The 27,289-nt window shown below is 44.3% G+C and overlaps 3 protein-coding genes and 2 gene segments (V, D, J or C); all 5 read left to right on the plus strand.

Moving 5' to 3' along the window:
- The first annotated feature begins 2,074 nt into the window (after positions 1-2,074).
- Positions 2,075-2,559, plus strand: LOC132457478 (Ig kappa chain C region, B allele-like). The segment is given in 1 exon segment: positions 2,075-2,559. A coding segment is annotated over 1 exon segment (303 nt).
- Positions 2,560-3,675: 1,116 nt separating this feature from the next.
- Positions 3,676-6,001, plus strand: LOC132457572 (immunoglobulin kappa light chain-like). The gene is made up of 4 exons (XM_060051826.1): positions 3,676-4,175; positions 4,302-4,610; positions 4,874-4,909; positions 5,474-6,001. Exons 1-4 carry the CDS (start codon positions 4,124-4,126, stop codon positions 5,806-5,808), a joined length of 732 nt encoding a protein of 243 aa, XP_059907809.1. The 5' UTR covers positions 3,676-4,123; the 3' UTR covers positions 5,809-6,001.
- Positions 6,002-7,575: 1,574 nt separating this feature from the next.
- On the plus strand, positions 7,576-9,417 carry LOC132457573 (immunoglobulin kappa light chain-like). The gene is made up of 4 exons (XM_060051827.1): positions 7,576-7,730; positions 7,857-8,153; positions 8,429-8,470; positions 8,951-9,417. The coding sequence occupies exons 1-4, from the start codon at positions 7,679-7,681 to the stop codon at positions 9,283-9,285; spliced, it is 726 nt and encodes a 241-aa protein (XP_059907810.1). The 5' UTR covers positions 7,576-7,678; the 3' UTR covers positions 9,286-9,417.
- Positions 9,418-10,959: 1,542 nt separating this feature from the next.
- Positions 10,960-12,891, plus strand: LOC132457574 (Ig kappa chain V-III region MOPC 63-like). The segment is given in 4 exon segments: positions 10,960-11,163; positions 11,290-11,586; positions 11,862-11,903; positions 12,375-12,891. Coding segments are annotated over 4 exon segments (726 nt in total).
- Positions 12,892-14,250: 1,359 nt separating this feature from the next.
- LOC132457576 (mitogen-activated protein kinase kinase kinase 7-like) lies at positions 14,251-25,923 on the plus strand. Its single transcript, XM_060051828.1, has 14 exons — positions 14,251-14,563; positions 14,764-14,874; positions 15,892-15,957; positions 16,275-16,320; positions 17,074-17,212; positions 17,422-17,546; positions 17,949-18,077; positions 19,040-19,170; positions 19,739-19,823; positions 20,839-20,966; positions 21,954-22,101; positions 22,693-22,754; positions 23,066-23,181; positions 24,120-25,923. Exons 1-14 carry the CDS (start codon positions 14,498-14,500, stop codon positions 24,400-24,402), a joined length of 1,635 nt encoding a protein of 544 aa, XP_059907811.1. The 5' UTR covers positions 14,251-14,497; the 3' UTR covers positions 24,403-25,923.
- Positions 25,924-27,289: the final 1,366 nt, after the last annotated feature.

The raw sequence follows: 27,289 nt of genomic DNA on the forward strand, positions 1-27,289 counted from the left end.
GCAGCCTACTCGCTATATCAACTTACATTTTACATCTGTCAAAGTGACAAACCTTCCGTCAAAATGAACTGTATCATGATTTTTACATTCATGGGCTGCATAGATCAGTCTTACATTTCTCGGTGTTATGGTACATAACTCTTTTTAATAATGGAATAGATGGTGCACATATATTTCCTGTAATATTTACTTCATACTAAAAGTTATTTGTAACAGGGAATACATAGGAGTGCTAATTCCTGGAACTGGCCCATATAATTACAGACATATAAACATTTATAAAATAATTGCCACAAGGAAAACAAAGGTAATTAAATCCCAAATGTCTGCATAGGTTAATTGGGGTGTTATTCGTAATTAGGGTATTATACACTGTTACATATATATATATATGTAACATATATCTATAGATATAGGTATAGATATAGATTTAGATATATACATACATATATATATAGAGATGTGTATATAGATGTATATATGTGTGTATACATAAAATTGGATGGCATTGTATGGATGCATGTATGTATATATAGCCTACATACCAGCTATTTAATCTGCAGGGGAGAAAACATGTGTATCACATTAAAAAGTTTGAAATAACATTGCGAAATAAGTCTATCACTATACATATTCGTAAATGTATTCTGAAATGTTTTTGGTGTGGTCGATTGTGTGGTTTTAATTTTACCTTGTAGATGTCCTCCTCATCCAGTCTATTGTTTCTTTTTATTTTTTACCTTTATTATTCATCTAACCTGTGACTTTCTGTGCGAACTCACGCTGTTTGACCATCGCCTGTAAGTTCAGAAAAAAAAACACATTAAATTAACATTTTGTTCATGCAAGGAATGGAGTCATGATACTTGCTATGAACATTATGCGTGGAACTAACCTTTCAGAATTGGCGCACTTACTTACAAAACATGGACAAATGTATGTAGCAAATAAAAGTTTTTTGAAATGATTTACAAATGTCAAATCTAATGTTCTTATAGTGTTGTTTCCCAAAGGTTTAAGCACTTCTTAATACTATTTTGCATCGAAAGTGCTCTATAAATAATTAGTTGATTAAATAATGAGTTTGATTATATTTGAAATGGGAATTTCAAAAGAAACTCTATGATTTCCATGTAATTACAAATATGTAATTCAGAAATAACTCTCAATGAGTTAAAATAAGGTCAAGTCCTGAAATCCATGACCATGGTGTCCTCTGGAACTTGTGGCCAAATCATGCAAAGTCCTGAAAGAGGAACTGAAAAGGGCTCCAAGTATCTGCAGGTGTGCATGATGGCACATGGCTTTGAGACCGTTGATAAGTGTTTTAATGACTATGTTGAAAAAACAGGCCAATACTTACCAAGGCTCAACTACTTGAATCTTACTTTATCATAAACTAAAATGCAATGTTATCAATTCTAGAGCTTGAATCTATTATTTAACATCATTATTTTAACTTAATCAAAAATTACCAAGCTACAAGTAGTCAAAATATGAATTGGAAGTCACTCTTACATGTTTATAGGAATAATATTTCTACAGTCTGGTCAGAGTTTTTACTACATATTATCATACCATGGATGTTTTGACTAAACTCAACAAGATAATCAAAAATATCAGCTACTGTAATACAACGCCTCCAAAGTCCTGCTTAAAGGGAAACTTCACCCATTTCCATTAAGCTTTGTATCGTTAGAAACCCACTATTTTTAAAATGGTTGTGCATCATTCCCTTATTTTCTGGAGAGACTAGAGAGATCCGTATCGATCTCCAACACTTCCTGTTTAAGATTACGCAATATGACGATTTTTTCATAGAAGTAAATAGGAAGTGTAAGAGGGGAGGATTCTCGTAAGACTACATGCACCAGGGGGTGGGACCCACTGATCAGTGGGAGTGGCCAACGAAGCTGTGCATCGTGGTGCATGGTGGGAATTGTTGTCTCTTCAATCCACAAACACCAAAAAGTCACTTTCTGCCTCTTTCTGATTCTAAAAAGGTGTAATTCATAAATTTTTTCGGCTCTTACAGAACGTTGGTTCATTTTAAAACTCTAGTTTTCTTACGCTGATGGTGCCCACCCAGCCTCCTGTCCCGGGGCTGGGGGGGCCCACTCTGGTGTGCCTGGCTAAGGGCCTCCACCCGGCCGGGGCCGCCCTGTCCTGGTCCGAGGACGGAGCCTCTGTGAGGGGCGAGGAGGTCCAGGCGGGCGTGGCCCAGCGACAGCCTGATGGAAGCTACTCCCTTAGCAGCGTCCTCCTGCTGCCCTCCACAAGGTGGCGCTCAGGACACACCTTCACCTGCCATGTGAGCCACTCTGCTCTCAGCAGCCCGCTGAGCAAGAGTGTGAGCAGCCAGCAGTGCTCCCTCTGACAGAGGACGAGAAGATACAGGGAGCGCTACAGGAGGACGACATGAGGAGAAATAGAGTAGAGTACGCAACCTTTTAGCGGCTTGGTTGGCCTGAGATCCAGGCTCATGTCCTTCAGCTCCGAGTGAAATACTTCACCATGTTTTAATGCTTTACTGTGTTCAATAAAACTGCTTCATCATGACCCATCGCTGTCTTTTTTAATCCCTGGGAGAGTTAAAGGACCTGAAGTTAAGATTCAAGGTTTGCAAAGAGAGAGCAGAAGGAGCAGAAGGGAGCAAGATTCTGAAACACAACAATGAAAAACATCCCCTCCCTCTCTGCATCAATCCTCCCTACATTTCTCCTCCATTGAGAAGTGTTGCATTTAAAGGACAACACCAGTCTGGGTGGTCAAACCAACCCCAACCATCTCTCCTGGCTTCACTAAATTCATACCAGTATAATATGTCCAAATGAGTTGTCTGTAGTTATTAGGCAGAATAGCATTGTTATATGAGTGCGCCTGCCACAAACATAAACAATAGTAATACAGCACATTTGTCTAATGGAATCAATGTGCATCCTCACAGAGTTTGTGGACTTCATAATAATGAATTGCTATACTAGTCCTTCACAAAATGTCTTACAACAAGGACCAAAGGGCTGTATCTACATTGTTTGCATTCATGTGAATCACGTTCACGTGAATGGTTCTTCTTCAGAATCAGCCAAATGAAGAGAATTTGACAGATCATATTGGAAACAGATGTTTGAGTGTAGCCAGGATAAACCATTATGATGGTTTAATCATTCAATCACAACAGACTTGCTGTCGATTATTTTCTGTGCTGAGTCTAAAATCACAGCAAGATACAAAAAATGATTGAAATAACTGAAATCTTAAACACACACACACACACACACACACACACACACACACACGCACACACACACACACACACACACACACACACACACACACACACACACACACACACACACACACACACACACACACAATCAGAACCTCCTCTTTTCGTTCTTTCTGTGGCCTGATATTGCCTGTTAGGGTGGTTGAATGTTGCACATGAAAACCTACTCAGATTGTATCGGTTTATGGAATATTTTAAGTGTAATTATTCTATTGATTAGTTGTTTATTGACACACCGCTTAATATATATTTAAGAATAGTATAATTAATACAATATAACGATTTGAGTAAAGGTGAAGTAAGTGAGGACGTGACCTTGGGGTCCCTATGGAACATGTGGCCCAATCTGCAGTCGTACAGAAAGTCATGAAAGAGGAACTGAAAAGAGCTCCAAATATCTGCAGGTTTGCATGATGGCTCATGGCTTTGAGACCGTTGATAAGTGTTGTAATGACTATGTTGAAAAAGAAGGCCAATACTTACCAAGACTCAACTTCTTGAATCTAACTTTATATAAAACCAAAATTCAACGTATTCAATTTTAGAGCATGAATATCATATTTATTAACAAGCCCCTGGAAAGATGATATGAAAGTAGATTGAATATACCAGAATAGAGTCCACATCTGTTATGCAAATGTCAGAGGAAGGGTTCTTCTGCTGGTTGGGTGGTTGAAGTCCCAGTCAAACAGAGGATAGGTGGAGCTGTTTCTCTCCCTCAGCGCTGCACTCTTTATAGGAGAGCAGAATGAATGGAGCACAGAACAGCAGAGTACTGTCCAGATAACACACAGCTACTCTCCCTCAGCCTGCGGCCCACACTCCTTGGACCTCATGATGGCTTTTTCTACTTCCACCATCGCTGCTCTGATGCTGACCCTGCAAGGTGACCATTACCAACACCCCTTATCTCAGGTTATCTCCAACACAGATGTCGTCCAGGGTATAACCTTACGCACTGGTTCAGTGTGTGATTTCTTGTTGTTAATGTACTTGCGTTGTTGGTTAACAGGTTTGGAAGCGGCTCTCGTTTTAACCCAGGAGAAGACCCTCTCTGTGAACGGAGGAGACAATGTCAAAATATCCTGCACTGAAACTGACAGCAGCAGCGACTATACGTTGTCCTGGTACCAGCAGAAGAGTGGTGCACTGCCAAAGTATTTACTTTACACAACTGGCAGTAGTGCAAGTGGCGTTCCCAGTAGGTTTACTTATTCTGGTACAGGAGGTGACAAAACTGAGTATCTACTGATTAATGGCATTCAAGATGAAGACGAGGCGACATACTACTGTGCGTGTGTCGGCTGTAGTGCAAACCACAGTGCTACAGTGCAGCTTGGCGCCCGTACAAAAACCTACCAAAGACATTTGGGATGACCTAAGAGAGAGGGATGAGTCCCCATTACTGAATTCTGTCACATCAAAACATTGTGAAGCAGGTGGAAACCCAGGGTCAAGATTTGGACCGTTTGGGACGTTCTATATTTGATTTAAAAGACAAACTCCAAGAGAGTCAACTGCAAGGAGAGGCCAAGCAGCACTTTACAGCACAGAGGTTTTTGTACGGAAGCAAAACACTGTGAGACACTGGATTTGGTGGCGGCACTGAAGTCATTCTTGGTAAGCTTATGATTAATTTTCTTACCAAATTCTAGGATATATAATATATTTCCCTGGCCTATTTATCTGTTTCTTGTATATTACATTTTTAGGGTGGGATTGTAATTGTAAATCATTTGGTTACAATTCTATTTAAGCTGTAGTGATATTTTTGTGATCAAGCTTAGCGTCTATGTTTTTAATTTATTTGTCTAAATATAACATCATTATTTTAACTTAATCAAAAATTACCAAGCTACAAGTAGGCAAAATATGAATTGGAAGTCACTCTTACATGTTTACAGGAATAATATTTCTACAGTCTGGTCAGAGTTTTTACTACATATTATCATACCATGGATGTTTTGACTAAACTCAACAAGATAATCATAAATATCAGCTACTGTCATACAACGCCTCTAAAGTCCTGCTTAATGCAAACCTTTTAAAAATAAACTCCCTGCAGTTTATTCTTTCTTTCTGATTCTAAAAAGGTGTAATTCATATCTTTTTTCGGCTCTTACAGAACGTTGGTTCACTTTAAAACTCTAGTTTTTCTGACTCTAATGTCCTCCCCCCCTCCAGCTGGTTCCCCGTCTCCCCCCAGTCTGGAGCTGATGGTGCCCACCCAGCCTCCTGTCCCGGGGCTGGGGGGGCCCACTCTGGTGTGCCTGGCTAAGGGCTTCCACCCGGCCGGGGCCACCCTGTCCTGGTCCGAGGACGGAGCCTCTGTGAGGGGCGAGGAGGTCCAAGCGGGCGTGGCCCAGCGGCAGCCTGATGGAAGCTACACCCTTAGCAGCGTCCTCCTGCTGCCCTCCACAAGGTGGCGCTCAGGACACACCTTCACCTGCCATGTGAGCCACTCTGCTCTCAGCAGCCCGCTGAGCAAGAGTGTGAGCAGCCAGCAGTGCTCCCTCTGACAGAGGACGAGAAGATACAGGGAGCGCTACAGGAGGACGACAGGAGGAGAAATAGAGTAGAGTACGCAACCTTTTAGCGGCTTGGTTGGCCTGAGATCCAGGCTCATGTCCTTCAGCTCTGAGTGAAATACTTCACCATGTTTTAATGCTTTACTGTGTTCAATAAAACTGCTTCATCATGACCCATCGCTGTCTTTTTTAATCCCTGGGGGAGTTAAAGGACCTGAAGTTAAGATTCTAGGTTTGCAAAGAGAGAGCAGAAGGAGCAGAAGGGAGCAAGATTCTGAAACACAACAATGAAAAACATCCCCTCCCTCTCTGCATCAATCCTCCCTACAGTTCTCCTCCATTGAGAAGTGTTGCATTTAAAGGACAACACCAGTCTGGGTTGTCAAACCACCTCAACCATCTCTCCTGGCTTCACTAAAACATTCATACCAGTAAAATTTGTCCAAATGAGTTGTCTGTAGTTATTAGGCAGAATAGCATTGTTATATGAGTGCGCCTGCCACAAACATAAACAATAGTAATACAGCACATTTGTCTAATGGAATCAATCTGCATCCTCACAGAGTTTGTGGACAACATAATATTGAATTGCTGTACTAGTCCTTCACAAAATGTCTTACAACAAGGACCAAAGGGCTGTATCTACATTGTTTGCATTCATGTGAATCACGTTCACGTGAATGGTTCTTCTTCAGAATCAGCCAAACGAAGAGACTTTGACGGATTATATTGGAAACAGATGTTTGAGTGTAGCCAGGATAAACCATTATGATGGTTTGATCATTCAATCACAACAGACTTGTTGTCGATTATTTTCTGTGCTGAGTCTAAAATCACAGCAAGATACAAAAAATGATTGAAATAACTGAAATCTGAATTTAAAGTTTATTTGAAAGAATCTTTATTTCATACTTGTTGGATTTACACCATAACACATACACACACACATACACACACACACAAACACACAAACACACACACACACACACACACACACACACACACACACACACACACACACACACTAACACACACACACACACACACACAAACACACACACACACACACACACACACACACACACACACACACAAACACACACACACACACACAATCAGAACCTCCTATTTTCGTTCTTTCTGTGGCCTGATATTGCCTGTTAGGGTGGTTGAATGTTGCACATGAAAACCAACTCAGAATAGATCGGTTTATGAAATATTTTAACTGTAATTATTTTATTGATTAGTTGTTTATTGACACACCGTTTAATATACATTCAGGAATAATATAATTAATACAATATAACGATTTGAATAAAGTTGAAGTAAGTGAGGACGTGACCTTGGGGTCCCTATGGAACATGTGGCCCAATCTGCAGTCGTACAGAAAGTCATGAAAGAGGAACTGAAAAGAGCTCCAAATATCTGCAGGTTTGCATGATGGCTCATGGCTTTGAGACCGTTGATAAGTGTTGTAATGACTATGTTGAAAAAGCAGGCCAATACGTACCAAGACTCAACTTCTTGAATCTAACTTTATATAAAACCAAAATTCAACGCATTCAATTCTACAGCATGAATATGATATTTATTAACAAGTCCCTGGAAAGATGATATGAAAGTAGATTGAATATACCAGAATAGAGTCCACATCTGTTATGCAAATGTCAGAGGAAGGGTTCTTCTGCTGGTTGGGTGGTTGAAGTCCCAGTCAAACAGAGGATAGGTGGAGCTGTTTCTCTCCCTCAGCGCTGCACTCTTTATAGGAGAGCAGAATGAATGGAGCACAGAACTGCAGAGTACTGTCCAGATAACACACAGCTACTCTCCCTCAGCCTGCGGCCCACACTCCTTGGACCTCATGATGGCTTTTTCTACTTCCACCATCGCTGCTCTGATGCTGACCCTGCAAGGTGACCATTACCAACACCCCTTATCTCAGGTTATCTCCAACACAGATGTCGTCCAGGGTATAACCTTACGCACTGGTTCAGTGTGTGATTTCTTGTTGTTAATGTACTTGCGTTGTTGGTTAACAGGTTTGGAAGCGGCACTCGTTGTAACCCAGGAGAAGACCCTCTCTGTGAACAGAGGAGACAATGTCAAAATATCCTGCACTGAAACTGACAGCAGTCGCGACTATGTGTTGTCCTGGTTCCAGCAGAAGAGTGGTTCACCGCCAAAGTATTTACTTACCACAACTGGCAGTAGTGCAAGTGGCGTTCCCAGTAGGTTTACTTATTCTGGTACAGGAGGTGACAAAACTGAGTATCTACTGATTAATGGCATTCAAGATGAAGACGAGGCGACATACTACTGTGCATGTGTCGGCTGTGGTACAGGCCACAGTGCTACAGTGCAGCCTGGCGCCCGTACAAAAACCTACCAAAGACATTTGGGATGACCTAAGAGAGAGGGATGAGTCCCCATTACAGATTTCTGTCACATCAAAACATTGTGAAGCAGGTGGAAACCCAGGGTCAAGATACGGACCGTTTGGGACATTGTACATTTGATTTAAAAGATAAACTCCAAGAGAGTAAAGTGCAAGGAGAGGCCAAGCAGCACTTTACAACACAGAGGTTTTTGTACGGAGACAAAACACTGTGAGACTCTCCAACCTTCTTTGGTGGTGGCACTGAAGTCATTCTTGGTAAGTTTGTGATTCATTATTTAACAGAAAGTTTACATTTTCATGACCTTTATTTGCCTTGTATTACATTTTTACATTTTACACATTTTAATTTTTATCAGTCTAATATAATTAATGCAACTTTATATCAATATTACCAAGCTACAAACAGGCTAAATATGAACTGAATGTATCTCTAACATGGTTACATCAATAACATTTCTAACGTCTGGTCAGAGCTTTTCTACATATTATCGTATCATGGATGTTTTTACTAAACTCAACAAGACAAATTTCCCTCATCAATATCAGCTACTGTAATACAACGCCTCTAAAGTCCTGCTTAATGCAAACCTTTTAAAGAGAGACTCACCGTAGTTTATTCTTCCTCTCTGATTATAAAAAGGTGTAATTCATCTCTTTTTATCTTCGGCTCTTACAGAAAATTGGTTCACTTTAAAACTCTAGATTTTCTGACTCTAATGTCCTCCCTCCCTCCAGCTGGTTCCCCGTCCCCCCCCAGTCTGGAGCTGATGGTGGCCACCCAGCCTCCTGTCCCGGGGCTGGGGGGGCCCACTCTGGTGTGCCTGGCTAAGGGCTTCCACCCGGCCGGGGCCGCCCTGTCCTGGTCCGAGGACGGAGCCTCTGTGAGGGGCGAGGAGGTCCAGGCGGGCGTGGCCCAGCGGCAGCCTGATGGAAGCTACTCCCTTAGCAGCGTCCTCCTGCTGCCCTCCACAAGGTGGCGCTCAGGACACACCTTCACCTGCCATGTGAGCCACTCTGCTCTCAGCAGCCCGCTGAGCAAGAGTGTGAGCAGCCAGCAGTGCTCCCTCTGACAGAGAACCAGAAGATACAGGGAGCGCTACAGGAGGACGACAGGAGGAGAAATAGAGTAGAGTACGCAACCTTTTAGAGGCTTGGTTGGCCTGAGATCCAGGCTCATGTCCTTCAGCTCTGAGTGAAATACTTCACCGTGTTTTAATGCTTTACTGTGTTCAATAAAACTGCATGATCATGACCCAACGCTGTCTTTTTTAATCCCTGGGGGAGTTAAAGGACCTGTAGTTAAGATTCAAAGTTTGCAAAGAGAGTAGAAGGAGCAGAAGGGAGCAAGTTTCTGAAACACAACAATGAAAAACATCCCCTCCCTCTCTGCATCAATCCTCCCTACATTTCTCCTCCATTGAGAAGTGTTGCATTTAAAGGACAACACCAGTCTGGGTGGTCAAACCACCTCAACCATCTCTCCTGGCTTCACTGAAACATTCATACCAGTATAATTTGTCCAAATGAGTTGCCTGTAGTTATTCGTTAGAATAGCATTGTTATAGGAGTGTGCCTCCCGCAAACATAAACAATAGTAATACAGCACATTTGTCTAATGGAATCAATCTGCATCCTCACAGAGTTTGTGGACAACATAATATTGAATTGCTGTACTAGTCCTTCACAAAATGTCTTACAACAAGGACCAAAGGGCTGTATCTACATTGTTTGCATTCATGTGAATCACGTTCACGTGAATTGTTCTTCTTCAGAATCAGCCAAACGAAGAGAATTTGACAGATTATATTGGAAACAGATGTTTGATTGTAGTCAGGATAAACCATTATGATGGTTTAATCATTCAATCACAACAGACTTGTTGTCGATTATTTTCTGTGCTGAGTCTAAAGTCACAGCAAGATACAAAAAATTATTGAAATAACTGAAATCTGAATTTAAAGTTTATTTTAAAGAATTTTTCTTTCATACTTGTTGGATTTACACCCTAACACATAAACACACACACACACACACACACACACACACACACACACACACACACACACACACACACACACACACACACACACACACACACACACACACACACACACACACACACACACACACACACACACACACACACACAATCAGAACCTCCTATTTTTTTTCTTTCTGTGGCCTGATATTGCCTGTTAGGGTGGTTGAATGTTGCACATGAAAACCTACTCAGAATGTATCGGTTTATGGAATATTTTAACTGTAATTATTTTATTGATTAGTTGTTTATTGACACACCGTTTAATATAGATTTAGGAATAATATAATTAATACAATATAACGATTTGAATAAAGGTGAAACAAGTGAGGACGTGACCTTGGGGTCCCTATGGAACATGTGGCCCAATCTGCAGTCGTACAGAAAGTCATGAAAGAGGAACTGAAAAGAGCTCCAAATATCTGCAGGTTTGCATGATGGCTCATGGCTTTGAGACCGTTGATAAGTGTTGTAATGACTATGTTGAAAAAGAAGGCCAATACTTACCAAGACTCAACTTCTTGAATCTAACTTTATATAAAACCAAAATTCAACGTATTCAATTTTAGAGCATGAATATCATATTTATTAACAAGCCCCTGGAAAGATGATATGAAAGTAGATTGAATATACCAGAATAGAGTCCACATCTGTTATGCAAATGTCAGAGGAAGGGTTCTTCTGCTGGTTGGGTGGTTGAAGTCCCAGTCAAACAGAGGATAGGTGGAGCTGTTTCTCTCCCTCAGCGCTGCACTCTTTATAGGAGAGCAGAATGAATGGAGCACAGAACAGCAGAGTACTGTCCAGATAACACACAGCTACTCTCCCTCAGCCTGCGGCCCACACTCCTTGGACCTCATGATGGCTTTTTCTACTTCCACCATCGCTGCTCTGATGCTGACCCTGCAAGGTGACCATTACCAACACCCCTTATCTCAGGTTATCTCCAACACAGATGTCGTCCAAAATATAACCTTACGCACTGGTTCAGTGTGTGATTTCTTGTTGTTAATGTACTTGCGTTGTTGGTTAACAGGTTTGGAAGCGGCTCTCGTTTTAACCCAGGAGAAGACCCTCTCTGTGAACAGAGGAGACAATGTCAAAATATCCTGCACTGAAACTGACAGCAGTGGCAACTATGTGTTGTCCTGGTTCCAGCAGAAGAGTGGTTCACCGCCAAAGTTTTTACTTTACACAACTGGCAGTAGTGCAAGTGGCGTTCCCAGTCGGTTTACATATTCTGGTACAAGAGGTGACAAAACAGAGTATCTACTGATTAATGGCATTCAAGATGAAGACAAGGCGACATACTACTGTGCATGTGTCCGCTGTGGTACAGGCCACAGTGCTACAGTGCAGCCTGGCACCCGTACAAAAACCTACCAAAGACATTTGGGATGATCTAAGAGAGAGGGATGAGTCCCCATTACTGAATTCTGTCACATCAAAACATTGTGAAGCAGGTGGAAACCCAGGGTCAAGATTCGGACCGTTTGGGACATTGTATATTTGATTTAAAAGATAAACTCCAAGGGAGTAAAGTGCAAGGAGAGGCCAAGCAGCACTTCACAACACAGAGGTTTTTGTACGGAGACAAAACACTGTGAGACTCTCCAACCTTCTTTGGTGGCGGCACTGAAGTCATTCTTGGTAAGTTTGTGATTCATTATTTAACAGAAAGTTTACATTTTCATGACCTTTATTTGCCTTGTATTACATTTTTACATTTTACACATTTACATTTTTATCAGTCTAATATAATTAATGCAACTTTATCAATATTACCAAGCTACAAACAGGCTAAATATGAACTGAATGTATCTCTAACATGGTTACATCAATAACATTTCTAACGTCTGGTCAGAGCTTTTCTACATATTATCGTATTATGGATGTTTTGACTAAACTCAACAAGACAAATTTCCCTCATCAATATCAGCTACTGTAATACAACGCCTCTAAAGTCCTGCTTAATGCAAACCTTTTAAAGAGAGACTAACCGTTTTTTCTTTCTCTCTGATTATAAAAAGGTGTAATTCATATATTTTTTCGGCTCTTACAGAACGTTGGTTCACTTTAAAACTCTAGTTTTTCTGACTCTAATGGCCTCCCTCCCTCCAGCTGGTTCCCCGTCCCCCCCCAGTCTGGAGCTGATGGTGGCCACCCAGCCTCCTGTCCCGGGGCTGGGGGGGCCCACTCTGGTGTGCCTGGCTAAGGGCTTCCACCCGGCCGGGGCCGCCCTGTCCTGGTCCGAGGACGGAGCCTCTGTGAGGGGCGAGGAGGTCCAGGCGGGCGTGGCCCAGCGGCAGCCTGATGGAAGCTACTCCCTTAGCAGCGTCCTCCTGCTGCCCTCCACAAGGTGGCGCTCAGGACACACCTTTACCTGCCATGTGAGCCACTCTGCTCTCAGCAGCCCGCTGAGCAAGAGTGTGAGCAGCCAGCAGTGCTCCCTCTGACAGAGGACGAGAAGATACAGGGAGCGCTACAGGAGGACGACATGAGGAGAAATAGAGTAGAGTACGCAACCTTTTAGCGGCTTGGTTGGCCTGAGATCCAGGCTCATGTCCTTCAGCTCCGAGTGAAATACTTCACCATGTTTTAATGCTTTACTGTTTTCAATAAAACTGCTTGATCATGACCCATCGCTGTCTTTTTTAATCCCTGGGAGAGTTAAAGATTAAAGAGTTAAAGGTTCAAGGTTTGCAAAGAGAGAGAACAGAAGGAGCAGAAGGGAGCAAGATTCTTAAATACAATGAAAACACGTCCCCTCCCTCTCTGCATCTTCCATCCTCCCTACATTTCTTCTCCATTGAGAAGAAAGTAAAAGTAAGTTAGAACCTTTTAGCAGCCATTTAGCAGCTTAATTGGCCTGAGATCCAGGCTCATGTCCTTGCAGTAAAACCATGTTTTACTGCCTTTCGGTTTTCAATAAAACTGCTTGATCATGACCCTTCTCCGAGTCTTTTTAATATCATAGCATTCTTTTAAGATTTATTCAGGGAATTAGTTAATAATGTCTTTCAACTTAATATTGTTTAATATTAAGAGATAATAATTTGGTGTATATATGTTCACTTTTACAGAACACATAGGCTACTTTTACACTTTTCTTCCGATCTAGATTTAGATAAGGAGTAACAATCGATACCAACCAGCATTGATTGCATCCACCTGTCGTTCACTTGGGTGAATTTAGTAGTTCCGCTAAGAAACATCTTAAGTGAATTGTTACGGAAAAAAGTTGATGCAAGCGACGCATGAAAGATGCTTAGTACCCACGGTGAGCTAAAGCGCTTTCCAAACCGTAACATACATTTCTCCAGTATAATATCTGAAATAATAAATGAGTAATGAATAAATAAATTGATTAATGTCATATTGATCAATACCTGTGTGACCGTGCCCACACACACACACACGCGCACACACACACACACACACACACACACACACACACACACACACACACACACACACACACACACACACACACACACACACACACACACACACACACACACACACACACACACACACACACACACACACACACACACACACAGCTTTCGTGATTTCCATGTGATGTGTGTGCGTGTGTGTGGTTTGTCGCCCCCCAGCGTTGTGAGCCAAAACAAAAGTAAGCCGTGTTCAAGAGCATTCATTTTTTTTAAACAATGAACAAAGGCCCGCCATACTCATTTATAAAACCGTAGAGGTAACCTATCTTAGCAGCAATTTTCAGATACATGTTATTAACCATACGTAAGCTCCTCGTCTTGTGAGTCAAAGTGTATTGTTACGCGAGGAGGTGTAAAACCTGGAGGCTGGCGAACCCTCAGAATGTGTGTTTTTTTTTTTAAAACAGTTCGCCGAGTGAAAAAAAGAAACAACTCATACTTCCAGTGTTGCCATATTGCGCCAAATTTCCCGCCCAATCTGGCAACCCTGGCTGCAGCGCGCTGCATCCAGTGTGGCTAGTGTTGTGCGCGAAATGTGTCCCAATCTGGCAACAGTACATACTTCCGGCATTTAAGGTATCGGATGGAAACGATTGCGAAGGATTAGCTGGAAATAATAATAATAATAATAATAATAATAACAATAATAATAAGAAGTAATCGGGTGACCATGCGTGACGGAACCGTCCCGGAGAGCACAGCGAGGCTTGTGGGTCGATCCTCTTTCCATGTGAAGCAGTAGCTGCACACACTTCTCCTGCTCGGGGAGGTCTTTGTGTCTTCGCGATGCTCGAAACACCACCTGGGTTTCCCTTTGAAGATATCAAACGGGAAGACATTGAAGTCGGAGAGGTAACATATCCAGTGGATCTCCTGTGCGTAAAGGTCTAAAAGAGGATATCTACCTGGGGTTCACTTTTTTCATGTCCAAACCTTGGGTTGTCCTGCCCCCAAGAAGACATGAACATCTCTCGATAGCGTTTTAGTATCGCCCCCATTCCGAATGTGCATCTCAACACTTTGTATGTTTGTTGTGCGTTTGTTGTTTTAAGGTTATCGGGAGAGGGACGTTTGGCGTTGTGTACAAGGCCAAATGGAAAGGCAAAGATGTGGCCATCAAGACCATCGAGAGTGAGGACGAGAGGACCGCTTTCATCGTGGAGGTGCTGCAGCCCCTCACAGACAGTTGTTTCTATGGCTTTGGATTGTGCTTTTACTAAACTGTTGTTTTTCTATGGCTTTGGGTAGTGCTGTTCCTAAAGCTTGAAGGCCATCCATGTGCACGTAATGCTTCTATGGCTTTGGATTGGTTGGTTACTGAAACTGAAGGCCATCCATGTGCACGTTATGTCCTGCTGCTGTATTTTAGCACATCTTGGAACCTATCTTTTATTGATTTTAGAGAGATCTAACGTCCACATTCATGCTTTTCACAGTAACATATTACTGCGGACCAGTTATTGTACTGGTAGTATTGTGGCCTATTTTATCCTTTCCGATGATCCAATAACCCAACATTAGATCTAGGTGTAAGGTGTAAGTGGCTTCAATTTATAAGCTTGTGTTCAATTGACCACCCTCCCTAATCCCCAATCCTAAAAACAAGCAACGAAAAAAGGAATTATCGTCTGTATTACAACTCATGTCAATATCTGACTGATGCAAAGAGTTGGACGATGTCATCAGTGCTAGAGAAATGCCAAAGTTATCCTTTATACCAACAATAGTATTATATGACCTATGGATAGGTTACGCTTATGAATATAGGTGACATTAAACATTTAACAATTAACAAACAATACAATCTTAACCCCATGGGTTATCTATTAATATAGTAATATTTATGTAAAAAATTCAGTTTAACTATTATTACTATGCTACTACTAATAATTATAATAAGCTCTATTTATAGAACCTTTTTTTTTGCAATAAATAAGAAAGCCCCTGCATTTAAAACCTCAATAAAATGACAGAAGATCAATCATACGAGACCAATCATAGACAGGCTGTCTTACAATGACTAAATGAATACAGCGGTGGGTGGTCAATCTGTGTATGCATTTTGTTTTAAGAATAGATTGAACTGAGTTTTCCAGCCCGATGACCTCGGTCTCTTCATGTGTTTACAATCTGCGTGTGTGTGTATCGTCTTCAACGTTTTCCCGATGTTTTCTCCACAGCGTCGTCAGCTGTCCAGGGTCAACCACCCCAACATCGTGAAGCTCTACGGCTCCTGTGACAGTCCGGTCAGTCAGACACACATATTCGTTAGCTAACTGCGCTAACTCCACTCTCTGGTAGCTCCAAAGATGTTATTGTGTCGGTTGGAAAAGCATCTAGTGACTTTTTGTAACATCACTTTTCGGGTCACTGTCATTTTTTTTGTAATCATTTGAAATGGCTGCATAAATAAACAATAAATATATGAATATGGTTAGATTGATTGCATTCTTGTAACAATGTTTTATTTTTTAAGGTGTATCAATGTGTTCAGCCCATTCAATTGTTTTTGGTTTTGAGTTGATACATATGGCTGAAGATAACATATGTGTTGTTCCTATAGGTGGGTCTCGTCATGGAATATGCTGAAGGGGGATCTCTGTACAACGGTAAGAGTCTTCCAGATAGTTCCATTGTTCATTACTGCTATTTAACTACTCATAAGAAGATAAGTTAAGGCGTTCCTCATAGGATTGGCTTTTGAATCAAAAGCACAGCAATGTCGTTTATACAACATATTATAATTGATATGTCATTGTATTTACACTTCTCCAAACAAATATCGTGTTTTCAAGGCTATGTGTTCTACTTATCTTTGAGAACGGGATAGTTGATATAGACTTAATAATGTTATCTTCAGATGGTTTTTGTTATCTGGATTTCTGCAATGTTTAATTTAGCTCTTTAATCTACCATGCCAATCAGGGTGATTGATGGTTCAGTGTGGGAAGAAAATATTAGGATCGAACGAATGGAGTTAATCCACAAACTTTGGGCGCCACATTCACTTTAAATTACATTAAGGGCATTAAGCAGACGCTTTATATCCAAAGTGACTTACAACGGTTAATACACACATTCACACACCGAGGGCGGAGTCAACCACGCAGGGCGACAGCCAGCTCGTCAGGGGCAGTGAGGGTGAGGCGTCTCGCTCAGGGACACCTCGACACTCAGCTAGGAGGAGCCGGGGATCGAACCAGCAACCTTCCGCTCTACCTCCTGAGCGAAGCCGACAACAGTGTTTGCTAAAATTCCCCCAAAATCCTTCTGTGGACCCCGTGTTCAGAGAGGTAAACATTGCAGAGGCCCGTTTCCATGACGTAATCGTAACGTTTTACCGATGTCCGCTCCGCCCGCAGTGCTGCACGGTGCGGAGCCCCTGGCGCAGTACACGGCGTCGCACGCCATGAGCTGGTGTCTGCAGTGTGCCAAGGGCGTGGCCTATCTGCACGCCATGAAACCCAAGGCCCTCATCCACCGCGACCTCAAGCCCCCCAAGTAAGACCCTCAGTGGCGCACGGAGACCCAGGATGTTGTTTACGGTTGGAAAATAATCCTCCAGTGTTTCCCAATGACTCTGGGCCCCGATTCAGGAGCTGTCGTCGTATATTTAAGTTATTGCAGCTCTCTTGAGTCCTGTCAAAAGTATAGTACTGCCCGACCCCTACTAACATCCCATGATGCACTCTGATGTCCCAACCTCGCAGTCTGCTGCTGGTGGCGTGCGGCACAGTGCTGAAGATCTGCGACTTCGGGACGGCGTGCGACATCCAGACCCACATGACCAACAACAAGGGCAGCGCGGCCTGGATGGCCCCCGAGGTGTTCGAGGGTCAGCTTCCTGTTTCTTTCCTTCCCAGATCCTCAGATCTCCCCGTCTGTCCCTGCACTTTGTCGTGATGAATTTATTCTTGAATTTTTCCTTCGGGACAGGTGGAGTATTGTCTATCGATTGCGCCTTCTTATTTTCTACCCCCCACACACACACACACACACACACACACACACACACACACACACACACACACACACACACACACACACACACACACACACACACACACACACACACACACACACACACACACACACACACACACACACACACACACACACACTTTCCCCTCCGATGGTCGACTGGGTGGGGGTGCCCCCACGATGCACGCAACATGACAACCGTGTGTGTGTGTGTGTGTGTGTGTGTGTGTGTGTTTGTGCGTGTGTGTGTTGACAGGCAGTAACTACAGTGAGAAGTGTGACGTGTTCAGCTGGGGCATCATCCTGTGGGAGGTGATCACGCGCAGGAAGCCCTTCGACGAGATCGGAGGCTCGGCCTTCTGCATCATGTGGGCGGTCCACAGAGGTCAGCCAGTCCCAACTAACTCACTAACCAATCCAACCAGGATCCTTTATCGACAAAGTGTCCCCGTCAGACTCTTAGTCAGACTCTCAGTCTTATCGTGGACAATAGATTTTAAACCAGTGGGTTCTCAGTCGGCCCATGGGTTCAGGTTTCATTCTATATTTGCCCAAACAATTGGAAACATAAATTTTGTTACACGGTCCGACCCTCTGGCTGCTCCCTCCTTGAAACGTCGTCTCTCAAAACCATGGGGGCATAAAGAGACGTAGTGTGTTATTAGTGAGGCGTTCAGCAGTACCTGTGTGACACCAGGGCTCACATGGCGTATTCAAGTAATAAAAAATATATTTTTAATGTAGGAATAAATAAACCTCAATCCAATAAATCATGCAATGTGTCTGGAATAGACATTTATTTGCGTCCGGCGGCGTGTGTGAGCTGTGTAGGCCACTGCACTGGGGAGATCACTTTACCTGCGTGAGGATACTTCTGTTGTCCAACAAGCAGCACTGCTGAGATAAACGTAGTTAGCCTGCTCGCTTGTTCGCTAGCTTAGCCGCAGCCATGGGAAAATGTAACGCAAAATGAAACAAAATGTCGTCTGTCAGACTGTAAGACCTGTAACATCAACCCAGCACTAATTGTTAGTTTTTGTTTTACATTACATAGAACAGTCAATCCACTTGCAACCTTGCAAAACAATTCCAGGTTATTCACTGTCATTTACCTATACGCCGGTGGGATGTGAAATCGTCTAATGGGGATTAAAGAGTCTTAGATAAATTGAACTGGTTGGAACCTGCAGCTACCGTGGAGGCAAAAGAGCTAGAGAAACGCAACCGGTTGGATCGGTTTCGGCAGACGTTTACGCTTGCGGTGTCTGTTATGGGAAATCCTCATCTCATCAGCTGTTATTGCGTGTATTCCAGCAGCAGTTCCTCCTAACGTGTTTGTGTGTGCAGGCACCAGGCCCCCTATGATCAGAGACGTCCCTCCCACCTTGGAGAGTCTGATGACGCGGTGCTGGGACAAGGAGCCCAGCCAGAGACCTCCGATGGAGGAGGTGAAGAACACCATGGGGGGTCTCATGAAGGTACGCCGGCGCATTGGTTAATGGTTTATTTGTACTGGGACGAATGCACACCCACACGTTATACCGTCTTTCTGATGCATTGGATTACAGTACTTTTGGCTTGCACTTATTTGCAATGCCTGTCCGGTTTTTCTATTCTACTGCTGCAATTTTATTGAAACCAACCGTTTCATACACAATACTGTAAGTTATACATTGCAATTTTTCTGTCATACTTATTAAAACAAAATATGTGAGTAAGGGTTAGTACTTTCGCACAATGGAACGATTTTATGTAACAATATGTCAACATTATTTTTTAAGGGTTGAGCCCCTCCATTAAAAAAATAAAAAAACTGACAGTAAAAGTTTGTTTCTTTACACACTCCCCCTAACCTACATGTCGAGCTACATGAAAACCCAAATTCTTAATATATCCACTCCTCTTCATCGTATCTGGTAAATACTAGTAATTGCGCAAGTGGAAATACATCTTGGAGAACCAGGAGTGAAGGAACTGAAATCCAAATGCAGTGCAGCCTGTCCGGATTCCGTTAATGTGTGTTGGTGTATGCCTGTGTCTCCATAGTATTTCCCCGGCTCTGAAGAGCCCCTCCAGCTCCCCCACCAGTATTCAGGCAACAGGAGTGGCTCCTCCTCAGGCACCAGCACCGGTGAGTGGCCTCCCCAACAGAGCCCTCAGACACCTCTCATTCAGAACCCCCACGTTGGCCGTATACCCTTATAGGGGCAGGGGGGAAAATGGTGGTTGGTTCTCTGTTGGACCAATTTCAGATTCAACTCTGCTTCCACCACCTTGAGTATAACATTTGACACATTGGTGAACACGTATGTGTTTGTCCATCGATAACGGTGACTGGGGTGTTTCATGTTGTTTATGTGGGTCACCCCAGTCATTTTACCACAGACGTCCTTTTCTAATGGGTTTTAAAGTATTTAAATTATTGTTATTTATTATTATTATTATTATTATTAGATTGTAGACTATATGTAGTCAGGCTATTGCTGAAGAACTGTTTAGCTCACTCACTCGCACTTGTCAAAATGAGCAGCCCAAACATATATTTATGTATTTACCTCTTATTACCTAGTCATTTATCAGACTGCTTTATAAAAAAGTGAATTATTTGGTTATTCAAACCATTACAGAGCATGCCATGAGGCTCCCCGGAGGTGGGGAATAGAAATCCATGTTAAAACAGCCTGATGCTGTTTTCCTTTACCCCAACTATGTCACTATTGACGTCACATGACGGGACTTCAGGCACCATTTTTTGCGTCTGCGGCTGCGCTGAGCTTTGCCCAAAGAGACACGGATGGCTACGGCAAACACTGCAAGCGTTTTTCACATAATATCCCAAAAGCAAAGAGAAAAGCTAGAAAACCTGCAAGGTTATCCTTCAAGGAGCAGGTAGTGCATCCTGCTCTGTGATGCCCACAGGTTAGGCTGAAGAGCCCAGGGTTCAAACCCAGAACATGTCCGCTGGGAGTCTTGAGCATCTTGCAATGAATACCAGTCTGGCTTTGGCTGGCTCCTGAACCGAAACTCCTTCCCCCTAGTGTTGATTTTCTCCTGCAGTGATGGATGGATGGATGGATGGAGGGAGGGAGGGAGGGAGGGAGGGATGGATAGGGTAACCCATGTGTCTGATCCGTTTCCATGGCCAGGATCGTATGCGGACTACACCCTCAACAACCGCAGCGGGAGTGGTGGGGTGGACCAGGGCGGGGGGTCGCAGGGGCGGGAAGAGACCCTGAAGAGCATCGAGGTCCCAGTGCCCTTCAAGCCCTCCAAGGTATACCCCCCCCCCCCATGTAGAACAAGCCCTCCAAGGTATACCCCCCCCCCCCCCATGTAGAACAAGCCCTCCAAGGTATACCCCCCCCCCCCCCCCATGTAGAACAAGCCCTCCAAGGTATACCCCCCCCCCCCCTCCATGTAGTTCAAGCACTCCAAGGTATACCCCCCCCCCCCCTCCATGTAGTTCAAGCACTCCAAGGTATACCCCCCCCCCCCCTCCATGTAGTTCAAGCACTCCAAGGTATACCCCCCCCCCCCTCCATGTAGTTCAAGCACTCCAAGGTATACCCCCCCCCCCCATGTAGAACAAGCCCTCCAAGGTATACCCCCCCCCCATGTAGAACAAGCCCTCCAAGGTATACCCCCCCCCCCCATGTAGAACAAGCCCTCCAAGGTATACCCCCCCCCCCCTCCATGTAGTTCAAGCACTCCCAAGGTATACCCCCCCCCCCCCTCCATGTAGTTCAAGCACTCCAAGGTATACCCCCCCCCCCTCCATGTAGTTCAAGCACTCCAAGGTATACCCCCCCCCCCCCCCTCCATGTAGTTCAAGCCCTCCAAGGTATACCCCCCCCCCCCCTCCATGTAGTTCAAGCCCTCCAAGGTATACCCCCCCCCCCCCCCTCCATGTAGTTCAAGCACTCCAAGGTATACCCCCCCCCCCCATGTAGAACAAGCCTTCCAAGGTATACCCCCCCGCCCCTGCCCCCCAGTGTTATACCTAGGGCTAGACCTTAAACATTGAGGGTACGGTTGAACGCAACTGTTAACAAGGGTATCAGGATTTGTCATTCTGTCCGAGTTGGAATAGGAAAAGGATGTTACAATTAAAAGAAGATATAATTGGAGAGCTTTCCTTGTGCATACTCCACAGACTGTGGTCATAACAGAAGTGGGCATGGGTTCAGTTTTTGAGGTGCTTGAAAATAATTGATGAAGCTTGTGTCTGTTTCTGTGTGTGTGTGTGTGTGTTGCGTTGCAGACGGGCACACTGCGGCCCAGTCTGCCCCTGTCCAGGAGGTCCAGCTCTGATAGCCAACCAGGACGCTCTCAGAGCCCTGCGCAGTCTTCCGGGCCCACCGCCATGCCCGTCAGCCAATCAGAGCTCAGGTTACCTCTGAGTCCTTCTGGTAGGTGTATATATCTCGATGCATCTCCCTGATTTCCCGACTTTTCACCTTGAGATGTTTAGGCTGTTTATGAACAGACTCCCACAAGACTCCCACATCCCGTGTCATTCAGAAATATCAGTAGAGGATTACTTTCAAACCACTAGTGGCAAATGGAGTTCACTTTTGCCAACTTGCATAGTGTGTTGGCTACTTCAAGTTCATTGCCACTGTGTATTAATGTGTCCCTTTTTCTCTTCGACACTTATTAAGTCACGACACATCTTTATGAACATATTGTTTCATGGTCCTCTATTTTTATGAAGGAGAAAATAGGCTGTATGTCAATGAGGCTGAGATTGAGTTTTTCCCACCCCACACCTCCAGGGGGCGGCACAGTGCAGACCATTAGTCAGGTCTGGGGGGGGTGGTGTTACTGAGTAATGAGTAATCTTCGATAGTAATAGTGCCACTTGTGTACAACGTGGTAGCATGTGATGGTACGATGACTGTTTATGCAAATGTGATTGAACCCCTCATCTGTGTGGGGGTGGAAGAGGAAAGCGCTTTGTCCGAGTGTGAGCATTTAAAACGTGCACGTGTCCTCATCAGCTACCAACGGGGTGGACAGCTCCATACCCATGGCCTACCTGACACTGGACCACCAGCTACAGGTAAAGTCCAACGGAAGAATGCCATTTAATAGGAATACAGCCCAATCCAACAGACGGACTGTTCTAGATCATTGATATTGATCATGTTATGTATGATCTTAATTTGAACGCAACGTCAGGGAAATGTTGCTAAGGGATTCCATATTTGGCGTTGAGGTGACTTACAAAGATACTTTTCAGTTCCATCACATTCAGACACCTTGCAGAACTACAAAAACGTGTCACTGCATTCATCTGTTTTTTGTTTGTGAGGTCCTAGTTTTGTCAAAGCAGCCGCTAGTATGCTAAACGGCGATGTGACTGTGCCCTAGCCCCTGGCCCCATGCCCCAACTCCAAAGAGTCCATGGCGGTGTTTGAGCAGCACTGCAGGATGGCTCAGGAGTACCTGAAGATCCAGACCGAGATCACACTGCTCGCCCACAGGAAGTAAGTCCTCCCCGAGTTCACTCGAGTCGCGTGATTTGTGGCTAGATTGATCCCAGGTACCACATTTCCCAAGTGAGTGATAAGATGTTGTAAGGGTGGATGTTGTGCGAGGGTGTGCTTTAAATGTGCTGACGTGAATGTTTTAATGTGTGGTGGATTGTGTCTTTGGTTGTCTGCAAAGTTCGGTTGCGGTACATTTTCCTTTTCTAATGGTAGACCAGAGGTGAGGTTGAGGTTACTGAAGGACCCTGTCAACTTTTTCGTCCAGACAAACCATGAAGACAATTGATAGTCTCTTTTTGGTTCATCGGTATGTCAGCACTTGGAAAAACTTAGTCCTACCAAATGGGTCCTATGAGAAATGTGCTTAAAGTGTCATGTGGAGCAAAAACTCAAAATAATCAATGGGGAGGAAAAATGGAAATGCAATCTGCAGGCCCTTGAAAGGTTTCCAAGCAAGGCTGTTGTGCTTGTTAAGGCTGCCATTATATCAGCCTCTTGCACTCCCGACCCGCCTTCTTAACCTTTCCGGGCAGCCTCATCAAAAGTCAGAGTAGGCATGATTTATTTTGGTTGGTTTCCTTAACCTGCTTTCTGATGTCCTTTCTCCATCCCATTGGTCAGGACGAGTGGAACATTCTCGGACCGAAACACATTTTGTCTAAAGAACTTTTTGGTCTCGGCCGCCCAAAATCAAATCAACTTATTTTGAAGTATGCGGAGGCTTCAGGGTCAGTGGGGGGTCGTTTAATGTGGCCCATGGGAAGCCTTTCCAGACTGTAACCATGATTAAGGGCTTTACAAATTGACCTAACTCATCGTGTGTGTGTGTGTGTGTGTGTGTGTGTGTGTGTGTGTGTGTGTGTGTGTGTGTGTGTGTGTGTGTGTGTGTGTGTGTGTGTGTGTGTGTCTCTGTGCGCGCGTCTGTGTGTGTTCAGGACGGAGTTGATCTCGGAGCTGCAACAGGACGAGCGGGAGACGCAGAGCGCCACACGCCTGGCCCAGGAGCACTGCCAGCTGCTGGAGGACAACAGGGGGCTGTCTGACTACTACCAGGGCCTCAAGAGCCAGAGCCAGCAGCAGCAGAGCCAGCAGCAGCAGAGCCAGCAGCAGCAGAGCCAGCAGCAGCAGAGCCAGCAGCAGCAGAGCCAGCAGCAGCAGAGCCAGCAGCAGCAGAACCAGCAGCAGCAGAACCAGCAGCAGCAGAACCAGCATCATTAGCAGCAGCATCAGTACACCTTTTAACAACTACAGCAGCAGCATCTAGGAACACCAGCAACACAGCTAGTGGAGAGGGGACGGGCAAAGGTTTGCTGTTGTAGACAGGAGAGGAGGTTTCCCGTGTGTGTGTGTGTGTGTGTGTGTGTGTGTGTGTGTGTGTGTGTGTGTGTGTGTGTGTGTGTGTGTGTGTGTGTGTGTGTGTGTGTGTGTGTGTGTGTGTGTGTGTGTGTGTGTGTCCTTCAGCAGTCTATATAAACTCTGTACCCACAGGCAACAGACGCCCGTGCACATCAATTTGTTTTATGGTTTGCCGTGAGAGCTGATCCCAGGTCACACTGCCGGCGTGCTTGTGTGTGTGTGTGTGTGTGTGTCCACTAGGACTTGGGAGTCTGCCACAAAGGAGAACTGTACCGAGCTCTAAAAGAAATAGGAAGAGTTGCTCCTTCCACTTCATATTCTTTGCCCCCCCCCAATCGCAGCCTCAGGTGTCGTCTGTCGCCACGGAAGTCGCGGCCTACAGTGCCTGGAGTGGTTCTTAGGACGACGGAAGCTGCTGAGCCTGTTCTGCCTTTGTTTGCCAAATCGCTGCCTTCCGGCACAACGGGGACGGTCCATTGGTCCGCAGTCCCGCGGCCGTCCTCAATGGCACAGGCGCAACTCAGAAAAACACTGTTTTTCTCTCAGCGTTTGTGTTTGTTAACGCACAAAAAACAAGGTATTTTTCGCAGGTTGGTTTAAATGAGGGAGAGAGGGAGGGAGGGTGGGAGGGAGGGAGGGAACTAACGGTGTAGATATTACCGGGCTTGTGGGCCTTTTTATTGTTGCATTTTAAAAAAGGAAATGAGGTGAAAAGTTTGGGAGTTTACAATCCTCAACGTGTATTACCGTGCGCATTTCGTGTTTTATTTGTTTATCTTGTGCTTCAAAACCCACTGTTTTCAAAAACCCACATCTTATCAATATTTGTACGTCCTTCACTGCATTTATTGTATTATTTCAACTGTAACTGCTCAGTGTCCATTCATGATTTCGAGAAGCCAGAGGGTTTTTTTGGGCTTTGGGTTGGGGCAGCAAGCAAGGGGAAGGTGAATTTGTTTTTCGCTCACAATATGTCACAGGATCGTTAATGTCTAATTTTCACAATTTGCCTTAGGATCTTGTTAGTGATAGACAGCAATACTGGGTTGCGAATCTATTCATCTCAAGTTTTCATTTTATGAATGTGTTTTATTTTATTTTGTATTGAGACCATGCACATGTATACACAAGTCCTTGATTTAGTATAATGGCCACAGACCCCCTATTGCAGGTGGTTCCTTTTCCCTCGACCAACCTCCCTATCAAACAGTGCACATTTTTAAGAAGATCACCCAGTATTGAGACTGGTTAGAGTTTTTAAGGGCCAACATACTGAGTAACTGTAGACCAATGCTACTGACAAATTTGTTCTTCAAGGAACTTTGTGGTGGCCTGGAGCTTGTTGACTTAATGGAATAAAACGATGTGTTTCTCTGAAACTGACAGGTGTAAATTCAGTGTCTTTTGTGGCGGCTTGTTTGGTTTCTATGAATACATGTGTTTGATGAGGAGCTGCTAAGGGTGCGATAGTTTACACGATTGAATCTTGAGAAGATGAACGAATGAATACACGCGAGACAGTCACTTTGTATGCACGCACACTAACAAACGGATACTTTCACTGGAGGCATTTCACTGTGCATAATCACCTAGGAGATAGGTAGAAGAAACACATTCCTAGGCGTGTACCAACATGTCCCTAGCAACTTATGATGTGCACAAATATGTATGTGTATATCACACACGTTACAGTGATAAGGTTGATTCTCTGTCCATTCGTCTGTGGAGAATCAGTGTTGAAATCTTAAAAAAATTGTACTTTTTTAAATGTTCCCACCACATTTTCCATCATTGCCACTTTGATTTGTGAGCGACTTTTGTCTCTAATGGCAGGAAATTCCGTGGTGAGTCTGTACTGTTTCCATAGCAAAGCATTCTCTCTTACATCTAAAGAATATGGCTGCATCCCTTACATCCTGCAGTCTGATACGTTATTGTTGTTAATTTGATTGCATCTCTTTGTTTGAGAGTGCGTGTCTGCGTGTGTGCATGCATTCAAGATTGAGGTCGGCTGATAAGTAAACCATTTGGACAAAGTTTGAACCCGAGCCCCCGTAACCAACACTTTTACTACCGTATCGACCACGTCACTCTACTCCTGCACACAAAAATCTCCACACCACAGACTGCATGCCCCTTCCTCCCACGCACACAGACACACGCACCAACACCCATTTTGCCTAAAGCGCACCGAAAGCAAAATAGGAAATTGTGGAAACCCCAAAGTTGGTGTGTTCGCATTTAGTGACACGGTTGGATCCAGCGCTGCACAGTGCTCCTTCAGCCCAGTGGGCGGGGCTCCTTCAGCTCAGTGGGCGGGGTGCCTTTAGCTCAGTGGGCGGGGTCCAGCTCCGGGGTACACTGGTAAATACACCTTCTTTGTCATTGAAGGGCCAGGGATTACTTCTCTTCTCTGCACCCGTAATCAGTCTCACCCACTTGTTTGTTGATGATGATGTTGTTGTTATGGTGGTCATTGGGGAGTGAGTCAGAAGGGGGGGCTGGGTGGTGGGCACTTTGTTTGATAGGCTTACCGTTGATGGATGAGCGCTGATTAGATTCAGTTTGTCTCAGGTGTCTTTGCAGAATTTCCATAAGATAGAGACTTTTTCGGAGTCGCACTCATAACACTGCTCATGGGTCTGCTCGTTGCACGAACCGCGGCACGGGTAGTAGACTTCTTTTCACTGGTTGAGTGGCCTGGTCCATTAAGGAGTAGACTCATAAGTGTCAAGAGCGGCACCTGTGT

The sequence above is a fragment of the Gadus macrocephalus genome, chromosome 5 (genome assembly GCF_031168955.1).
Source record: "Gadus macrocephalus chromosome 5, ASM3116895v1".
NCBI classification, from domain to species: domain Eukaryota; kingdom Metazoa; phylum Chordata; class Actinopteri; order Gadiformes; family Gadidae; genus Gadus; species Gadus macrocephalus.

What these genes read in the sequence shown, in the direction of transcription:
- LOC132457572 (XM_060051826.1), top strand. Translation starts at nt 4,124, where the DNA reads ATGATGGCTTTTTCTACTTCCACCATCGCTGCTCTGATGCTGACCCTG. An exon ending in CGGCTGTAGTGCAAACCACA is followed by an intron (nt 4,611 to 4,873) that starts GTGCTACAGTGC and finishes AAACACTGTGAG; the next exon opens with ACACTGGATTTGGTGGCGGC. An exon ending in CGGCACTGAAGTCATTCTTG is followed by an intron (nt 4,910 to 5,473) that starts GTAAGCTTATGA and finishes CCCCCCCTCCAG; the next exon opens with CTGGTTCCCCGTCTCCCCCC.
- LOC132457573 (XM_060051827.1), top strand. Translation starts at nt 7,679, where the DNA reads ATGATGGCTTTTTCTACTTCCACCATCGCTGCTCTGATGCTGACCCTG. An exon ending in CTGTGCATGTGTCGGCTGTG is followed by an intron (nt 8,154 to 8,428) that starts GTACAGGCCACA and finishes AAACACTGTGAG; the next exon opens with ACTCTCCAACCTTCTTTGGT. An exon ending in TGGCACTGAAGTCATTCTTG is followed by an intron (nt 8,471 to 8,950) that starts GTAAGTTTGTGA and finishes CCCTCCCTCCAG; the next exon opens with CTGGTTCCCCGTCCCCCCCC.
- LOC132457576 (XM_060051828.1), top strand. Translation starts at nt 14,498, where the DNA reads ATGCTCGAAACACCACCTGGGTTTCCCTTTGAAGATATCAAACGGGAA. An exon ending in AGGGGGATCTCTGTACAACG is followed by an intron (nt 16,321 to 17,073) that starts GTAAGAGTCTTC and finishes CTCCGCCCGCAG; the next exon opens with TGCTGCACGGTGCGGAGCCC. An exon ending in ACACTGCTCGCCCACAGGAA is followed by an intron (nt 23,182 to 24,119) that starts GTAAGTCCTCCC and finishes GTGTGTGTTCAG; the next exon opens with GACGGAGTTGATCTCGGAGC.